General features: G+C 38.7%; 1 protein-coding gene across 1 annotated transcript; it reads right to left on the bottom strand.

Annotated features, from left to right (window-relative positions):
• On the bottom strand, positions 1-8,909 carry LOC307253996 (phosphatidylinositol 3-kinase regulatory subunit gamma-like; the record flags this gene model as incomplete). Its single annotated transcript, XM_080032218.1, has 11 exons — positions 1-190; positions 415-576; positions 1,005-1,076; positions 2,388-2,564; positions 2,689-2,831; positions 2,961-3,083; positions 4,723-4,903; positions 6,092-6,190; positions 6,400-6,505; positions 6,738-6,878; positions 8,636-8,909. 11 exons carry the CDS (start codon positions 8,907-8,909, stop codon positions 1-3), a joined length of 1,668 nt encoding a protein of 555 aa, XP_079888344.1.
• Between the last annotated feature and the right edge of the window lie 831 nt (positions 8,910-9,740).

Raw genomic sequence — 9,740 nt, 5'->3', positions numbered from 1 at the left:
TCAGCTGGACTGCTGGCTGAGAGCAGGCCAGGCCAGTGTTACATTCAGCTGCTGGTTGTGTTGGATCAGGGATGTGTGTCGATAGTGGAAAACCAACTCTCTCAGTGATGAATACAAGTTGTAGGGCTCCGCAAAGCCATACCCTGTGGATGTCCTGTGGATCACACAGTGCTTCACATCCCCATCCACACTGCATGAGAGGAGATATGTCATTTTCTACACACAATATACATACACACAACAAAAAATACTAATAATATTAATCAAATGGATGTTTTAAATTTAGTAAGGATCAATGGTCCTTTAATTTGCACTGCAGCATTTCGGTTAAAAAAAATTGTTATTTACAATAAGAAAGAAAGAAAATGTTAAGGCTTTTAAATCAATAAAAGATACAAATCTAATGGTACTCACACAACAGAGCAGGCAAACGAGCCTCTATTAGTCTGGCTGTCTCTGATTAAGAAGGTCCCGTCCCTCCTCCCCTTCAGCAGCTCCTCTGCCTCCTTACGTCTCATACTACCAACATACCAGCTCCTCTCCTCCTGGTTGGTATCATCTGCCAGGATGTACGGGCTAAGTGATGGTGGGGCAGTGGGAAGGTTAGATTTGTTAGTAAACATATTTTCAAAGCATACATGTTTCTTATAACTATCAATAAGTACCTGTACCCGGGTTACTTGCCACTTGCCCTTTTGCTCATTGATCATACTAACAGAAACGATCATAAATCTGGCAAAATGAGGTGCATGTAAGCATTGTTGACATGGCTGAAAATTGTGCTTTAATGCATTTAAGCCATTTAATTTTAAAATATTAAGACATATGGCTTTTGATGTACCATGTGCATGTTGTCTGTTCTTGTTTCAAGACCTGCACACATATTATAAATGTTTAAGGTTCTAGTAAGTGACAGATGGCAAAACTATTACTATTCTGTTTTATTGATGATTTATTTTAATAAAAAAAAAGTATAAATATTAATGATAAATGAGGGTACTCACTCTTCTTCTTCGTTCCTGATACCCAGCCAATCGTTAATCTGGCCCGGTCTAGTTCCTTGCTGTGTGAGCCAGCTGGAACATCGACAAAACACAGTAAAAATGCTGCAATATATGGATTGGAGAAAAACATGCTGTCAGATATACCCTGAAAGTTCTTGTTTCATTGTTAGTTGAAAAAATGCCAGAATATTATACAGAAGGCTTAACAATAAAGGAGCACTTTACTGAGGGAAATTCATATTCCATTATAGTGTTTTGTAAATGGTATACATTGTACATTTCCACACACACTCTAGAGTTGTTTCAGCAGTATTAGAATTTCAGAAGCTCTCTCAGACCTCAAGTCGTTATTTTTTGCTGTAAATTAGCAACACTGTCTGAGTAAAGACATATGGGTGGGTGAGTAAACTTCAACAAAATTCTAAAACCATCTCAATCTTAACCCTGACAACCCTAAAAAAAAACAGGTTGAAAAATATTATACTTATTTTGTTAGGCCATGTCTGTTTATGAAGATAGAAAAGAGCAAGAATCAGCTATGGGAACAGCTGATTGTTTTTTCTGTTCAACTGTGTCAGTAGTAGGGCTGTGTCAAAAAATCGATATATCGCGATACTTAGTTTCGCGATATCAGTATCGATTTTTGTAACTAAAAATCGATATTTTTATTTTTTATTTTTTTTTATTTCAAGGCTTTATTGACAGTGCAGAGATACAGATATGAAATGGGGCAGAGACGGAATGAAATGCAGAGAACAACCACGGGTCAGATTCAAACCCATGTCTGCTGTCAGGCCTGAGCCTCTAGGATACTGACTATTGAAGTTAAATCAGTTTTGTTTATAAGAACACTTAAGATTCCCTGTGTCACAAAAGCACACTGATGTGTTTTCATTTTCATTGTGTCCTGTAAAGTTAGTACAAGAGTGAATTGGATTTGTTATTTTGATGTTATGGCAGCTGCAGCAGTGTTTGATCATTTGCCAAAACCAAAAAAAGGAAGAAAATAGTAAAGTAAGTTGTGAATGAAATAGTTTTGACTTAATTTGTCTGTGCAATTATCAATATATTGTGCAGTTATGTTTGACAAGGCAACTTGTTTATGGAATATCGCAATATATCGTGATATATCTAGTTACGCAATATATCATGATATATTGTATCGTGACCAGTGTATCGTGATACGTATCGTATCGCGAAGTCCTTGGCGATACCCAGCCCTAGTCAGTAGTATATCCCCGACTATTTTGAAGTAAACATTTTATCAATCAAACTTTTATTTAGTTTTTAGCTTGAACCAGAGTTGCTCCCTTCTGAGGGTAGGGACCAAAAGTGAATGCAGGGGCCAGTAGTACAATACACCTTTCTCTGTAAGTGCCTTACAGCAGGTATTGATCTCTGATCTTCCTGAGTTGTATAAGGTCAGGCTTCAGGCTGTTCAGTTTCCTGTCAACATCCATGTGAGCTAGCGCCTTACTCCTCAGCTCCTCCTCCAACTTCTTTTTGCTGCTGTGGATTTCCTCCACCCTTGACTGCAGCTCATCAGAATTGTTTTGAATCCTTGGGGTAGGGAGTTGGGAGAAGTATAAAAAGAACAAGAAAAGTAAGTAACAATTCCAAGTCTGCCAGCTTGTTGTTAGCATTGACGTGAGTACACATGGAAAAATAGGATCTGGATGCATACTTGTCGGTCTCTGTACTGCTGTCTATTGTGAGGAACATGTCGATGTATTCCTTGCTGTAGCGTTCGTGTGTTTCACACTCTTCCTCAAAGATCCGAATGATTTCACTGAAAGCCTCTATGGCTGTCTGCTTGCTCTGAAGTTCCTGGGGATGAGAGGAAACACATGTTTGCTTTTCTAACAATCAAGGTTGTGTTGAAAGAATCACGGGTAAAATGCTTTTAACCAATACAACCACCGATTTATTTCCTCAGTTATTGGGATGTTGTTGTACCTGGGAGGTTTGGTTAAACTTCTCATAAAGACGGTCATACTCTTTGCTCTTCTCTTTGTAATGACCCTGAAATATCCTCAGCTGCTCTCCAACTGCATCAATGTCAACTTCCATCGCACCCTCCTGCTATACAGACAAGAATGTAAAATTCAAAAGGTTAATTTAGTCTAACTTGATAGATTAACTTGAATGTTCATGTAAACAGACTACTATTAATTTGTTTGACAGAACTGCTAAAACAACTTCAGCAACCTTGGCATTGATTGTAATGGAACTGGGAACACCATTCTTCCAAAAGATATTCCCTAATTTCTTTGTGGTGGACTGCTGTCTCACACCATTGTCTAAAATCTCCCAAAGGTGTTCGAATTAGGTTGAGATCTGGTGACTGTGAAGGCCAAAGCATATTATTCACTTTACATGCATACTCATCAAACCATTCAGTGACCCTTCATGCCCTATGGATGGGGAAAATGTCATCCTGGAAGAGGATAGAAATGTGTCATCATAGGATTTTTTACATTTTGATTCACCTAAAAAAATTCAGACTAAAACATTTTTAAAGCGGCTACAAGGAACTTTTAAATATCTTTAAAACGGCCTAATTTTCCCTCTGATAATCATAAATTACCTTTAACAGCAAATAAGACCATCAGTGCAAAGAAAGCAGTTTTTATATAGTTTTTATTAATGCATTTGGTCTGGTCGCACACCCAGTCTGATTTTCGGCTTGTGCATGCAGGCTCTATGGTCACATATTCGTATTGGTTGCAGATTTCAGTGTAGCGCAGCAACGCAATTTGAGCAGTAGCCTATCCCTCCAGGTAAGGGAATGGGTGCCTTGTTTAAGACAGTAATTTGTAGTCATAATGGCTGATAACGGGGCAGAACCATCAAGGAAAACTGAAAATTCAATGAGGAACAATAAAAGCTAAAAGGGAGAGAGATAGACGGGCGGGAGGAGGGCGTTGCCAAGCAACGTGTTAACAATTTAACGGGAGTGAACTAGTCCTGCAGTGTTTACTCTTAAGGGAATGAACGGTACTAAAACAAAGTTTACTTTGCTTCATGATCAGATGACCATTATTCATCTGAAAAAGTCATTATTTACAACAACATAAACACATTACCTCATTGTGATCTATACTGCTGTCTCTCGTTCATTCGCTTTCTGTGAGGGCACGGAATATGTCAGCTCCGTGAGAGTGGTTAGTGACACTGCATCAACTCATTGCAGGTCAGGTATGTGTGGCACTGACTGGCATTAGTTGATGCAGTGTCACTTACCACTCTCACATAGCTCAATAACTAGTGTCAAGATGGATATGAAGCTGGCACTCAGCTGGTCAGGTACCACCTGTGGTTATAATGTTCTAGGTAGCTTGGTAGGTGTGAATCCTTCAAGCAAATGACTGTAAAGCAGAACAGCGCTCGACAACACAAAATTCCCTCGAGTACTACTGTCCTTTACGACAGCTGACGTCGTAAATATACTACCGCTTTTGTCCAAAGGGGCTGCCAGCCGCCAAAGTTCCTCGTAGCCACTTTAATTGAACTACTTCCTTGTTCCTTATCATTGTTGCTAGTTCTGATGTAGCCAAAACCACATATATGGCTGGTATTTAATCTTGTGAGACACTGAGGTTGCCCTCATTGACAGTGACGACGAGCAACATTTAAACCTTAACTACAATTCATATTTACAATGAAAGCTACAATTTTAAAATTAATATTTTATATTAATATTGCTAATAGGACCAACCTGCTGGTATCTGGATATGGGGTAGAGTAGCTGTGTGTCCAGTTTAGAGTTGTACTGGGCCAGAGTCCTTTTCTGGAAATACTGGATGAGCTCCACCATAGAGAGAAAGGCCAGTGGCTCAGAAAAGCCAAATTTCCCTTCATGATGGAAGATCTTTATCAGTCTGTTGGAGCCATCTTTTCTGCAAAAGTAAAAACCATAACTGTCACGCAAAGCTGCCAGTACTCCCATTAAAGACTACAAAACAAGAATATACATTGTGTAGGCTGATTCTATTTAAAGGAAAGTCTTAATTTTCAGTAAAGGGCTTTTCCATTTTAAAAGGAGCATTTTCAGAATTCTCATTTCTCAACACTTAAAAAACTAGCTTTATTCACCACCCACCTCAGCAAACATCTGTTGGAGCATGTACCACTAAGAAATAAAACAGAATAGAGCTCGCCAAATATTCTGGTCTCGTGTATGTTAAACATTTGAACAAGTGGAAATCTCACATTCTTCACAAGTGTAGCACAAGTGTTATTGGTGTGAGATATTTTTACTGTAATTCAGACAGTAGCAGCCGGTCAGCATCGTATACTTGTGGGATCAGTGTGGGAAGAATTTCAGATATGGAAATATGAGAGGCTTTCTTTTTGGGCCTAACCACTGATGTAAATGCATTGTCTTCAACAACCACAGTCCTGCACAGACTTTAACCTTGATGGCAACATCCAACCAACACAGTTTTAAGATTTTAAGGAGGCTTTCAGTCACTGTTTTACCTATAGGGCAGTAGCCAAGTATAAGGAAGGAAGACAGTCTAGACAGCATTGGTTAAAGTTGGAGCATAAATTTCTTTCAGACAAATGTGAGATGGATGACTTGAAAACCATGACTGAAACGTGTCCTCTGAAGATAGGGTGTTAGGTTGCTGACTGCTGGAGTCTGCGCCAAACTCTTATCAACAAAGCTTTCTATCTGAAACCTAGTCTGGCCTGATTCAACTAAAATTAGACAGAAACTAAGAAATGTATAAAGTTACATTTTAAAGCCAGTCCAACTAAATTTAGACTTTGAATCCAGGAAATATTAACTGACCTCAGATTACATGTATTCAATCTGGAGTGAACATGCTCTTCCCATGAGATATAGTCATGTTAATTATTATAAAAGTAGCTGCTCAAAAGCTAAAACACTTAATTACGCTGCACATACAGCCTTATGCTTTTGGCTATGCTCAATCATTTGTACTTAATTAAAGGTAACGATTGGCTAACCTTAGCAAAAACGCATGAAAACAGTGTATAATATACACTTGTTACAAAAACCTGATGGAGAAATGCAATGTTTTCATCAGTTGTTTAAAACACATTTAATAAGGAGTTACCTTAGTGTCAGAGTGTATTCCCCCTTAACCTTACTGGAAGCATCTCGAACCAGGAATGTGCCGTCAGGAGTGTTTCTCAGCATAACATTTACTTCCTCTCTGAACAATCACAAAAAACGTGAAACATTCAAACAGTTCATGATGGGGTTTAAAGAAAACAACTTGCAGTTAGTTTCATAAGTATCACACTTTTTTATTTTTAAGAACTGAATTTACTGATTATTTCAAAGGATTTTACCTTAAAGAGAAACTATAATGTACTGTAAGATATGAGCCGGCAATAAAGCAAATCTTCCAATATTTAATACCTTGAGATATTTCCCCAGTACCACTCTGCATCAGACAAATGGTTTTCTTTAGAGCTTGAGTGGCATGCTGCCATCTCTTTGGTAATTGTGTCCGTTTTTTGAAGTTCTGATGGAAAAATGCAATAAAACATTTAGTTATTGCAGGTTATTTCCAGGAGTAAACGTTTAGTTTTTTAAAACTACAACGGGAGAGGCAGTTATAAAGGATCCTTGTATTTGTAATAAAAAGAACAGTTTGTGCTAACACTTGTTTTGTATGAGAATATGATGTATATTTTCCACACACAAGAGATCTGTTACATTTCCAACAAGCAGAACAAAGAGATGCTAGAGAGTACCTCCTTCCTTGGCAATGTCCATTCTTAGGACAGGAGACACATCAGCCTGATCAACAGGGGAGGATAGGTCCTGCACGAGCCCCGTTAAGGTGTGAGACTGAACCTCTCTGTCGTTTTGGCCCATCTTAGGATCCATGGACTCTAAAACATCAATTGTACAGCGACCCAGTGTTACTCCTACTGTCAGTCCTGGCCAGTCTGTATGTGGCTATCTACACTTTGTGGTGGTCCAGCACACACTGCTGGCCCACTGACAAGGACTCCAGAGGGAGATATCGTTGTGTTGCTTGGTCTTGCACCATGTGGGAGACTCTGTCCAGACTAGTCTGCTGACAGGTGACACTGTCTGACTGCCTAAAATACCAGAACGGGCACTCCTCAACGCTCAGGCACACTTAGCCAGACTCCGTGCTGCCTAGTGCTCGACCTCTCCTTGCCTCGCCTAACAAACAACAGCTGTCTGCGGCGAGATGCCATGTCGGCCTGAAGTACTGGAGCTGATGTGTCTGTTAGTGTTTACTGTCCTTGTATGTGTGTTAACGTGGCATTAGGGAAGCAAGTGAGAACCTGTTTCAGGCATTTCCTGATAGCGTTACATTTATTTGTAGATTGTTTGTGTTTACAAGTATGTGCCATGTGCACACATGCACCGATATATGCGTAGTGTGAGGCGTGTTGTTAGCAGTTGATGTAAATCATCCCCTCAGCACTTATGATGGCATGCCTAGAGATGCATTAAATCACTGCTGCAGACTGAGCTGTATCTTGGAGGAATCATACGTATGCTGTTGTATAATTAGAAAGGGCGTACACTCATTAACCCAGGGCTTACAAACAGTGAAAATCTTTCAAAACTTGCCTGGTATAAAAGCCCAATAAATGCTTTGCCTCTAATAAATCTTGAATTTTGGTGAGGAATTTACCACAGTAAGCTGTCTGATCATGGGATCCCATCTGCTTCCATTTCTCTTGGAATTTAAAAAAGAATTGTTGTGCGGAACTAAAACAATTAGTCAATTAATTATTTAATCAACAAATTAAGTGGCGACTATTTTGATAAATGGTACATATTTTAAGTTATTCTTCAAGCAAAAAGGCCCAACATTCCCTTGTTCTAGCTGCTCCATTTTAAAATTATTTATTTTTTATGATAATACTGTAAATGATAAATTTGCTAATCAAGACATTGACTGTAATCACCCAGTCAATACCTTTTTTTATTAGCAAATTAATCAACCATGAAAACAATAGAAAATTGCAGCATAGGAGTCCCCCAGATAATTTTACAATTATCTAATGTAGGGTTATGTTATAGACATAAGTTATGAATGTTTTTACTTTACTTTCGAAAAATGTAGAGTATCTACAACTTTTTCAGTGGTAACAGTGCCAACAAGAGCTGCCAATCAGACCTTTTGCAAAATTAGAAATCGTGATTTATTATAATATAAAGAATTTGGGAAAAATATAATGCCTGGATTTATTCAAAACTAAACCAAAACAACAAAGTAAAATGAAAAACGGCTGAATCATTTAAATGGGTTGCGCAGTTTTAATTTGGCTTTGTTTCTTACTGCAATGCTTAGTGGAAATAAGATGACTTTGTCCTTTAAGTTGTATCTACACAATCTTGTACCTTAATTTAATTAGAATTAAAGAACCATATTATTTTAATACCCACTGATTTTTTTAAGTAATGCCCATCCAGTTCTTGGAACTGTTGCAACTGCACTCAACTAATATTATTTGTTAAACGTGAAGAATGCACATTTGCCAAAGCAAATGCTTTTAAGAGTTTCTGCACTATTTTCTTATCTGTTTATTGAAATGCATCACAATTACTTTAATTATCAAAAGTATTTCAGTATTTATGCTTATGAATGCACCTTCAATCCTACCTTGAGCTGCTGGTGACGGCTCAGGCCAAGTAGCCGTTGACATTTCTGTTTGCTGATTTGATTGGTTAAGCGGTGATGACACCATCACATGGAGTACAGAATGGGGCTCAGGATTATCCACCATATGGTTAGTGCTCTCGTTGATGACCACAGCGTCGTCCCTGAGATGGAGGGATGCTAGCAATGATGTTGGAAAATCAGCTTGCTGGAGCACGTTGTCCTCTGCGTATTCTTTGCTGTGAAAAGCTCTGAGCTGGAAACCCTTTTCTGCCATTTTCACAACACAGACTGAATAGTTAGGTTTTACTTTGGTGGTGACGCAGCAGGATGGTAGGTGCCATGGTGCTGTTGATCACATACTATCAGCTTACATTAACACTCATGGCTGAGTACAGAGAGGGTGACGGTGCAGAGTTCAAGGCTGCCCTGTGTTGTTGAGATAGAGCATGTTCCTCAGCCTGAAGACCTGGTTTACCCTGAGCGATGACATTCCCAGTAGATGATGTACTTTCACCTTTCTGTACACGAGGGAATTTTGTGTAGTCGATCGCTGTTCTGCTTTACAGTCATTTGCTTGAAGGATTCACACCTACCAAGCTACCTAGAACATTACAACCACAGGTGGTACCTGATCGGCTGAGTGCCAGCTTCATATCCATCTTGACACTAGTTATTGAGCTATCAACGAACTACAGGGTGAAGCACGAGTATCTGAAATCTTCAAGGACCCACACATCATCTGATATTGGAAACCTAAAACAAAAAAAGCCACAAACAAAGTTTGAGAATCAGTACCATATAATGGGAAAATAAGACTTTTGCTTTTGAACATCTGGCCAGATGTTTCACCACTCTATCCTCTTTACTGATATATCACTGTCATTTTGCTATTCAGGGCAGTGAAACCTTTATTTATTACACGGGTGTAAATAAACTCAGTTGCTCTTATCGTTGTTATGTTCATGCACTGAAATGTTGTCTAATATACATAAGAAAATGACAATTTTTGTTTGAAAATAAAAGTGTGTCAATCTCAGATTTTAGATATGAAGTTACACATCTGCATTAGACCATTATGGACAATACTATTAATAAATGAGCATGT

Source organism: Ammodytes marinus, assembly GCF_949987685.1.
Source record: "Ammodytes marinus genome assembly, chromosome: 8".
Classification (NCBI taxonomy): Eukaryota; Metazoa; Chordata; class Actinopteri; order Uranoscopiformes; family Ammodytidae; genus Ammodytes; species Ammodytes marinus.
The sequence above is the reverse complement of the archived record's forward strand: the minus strand, read 5'-3'. Positions and strand labels throughout refer to the sequence as shown.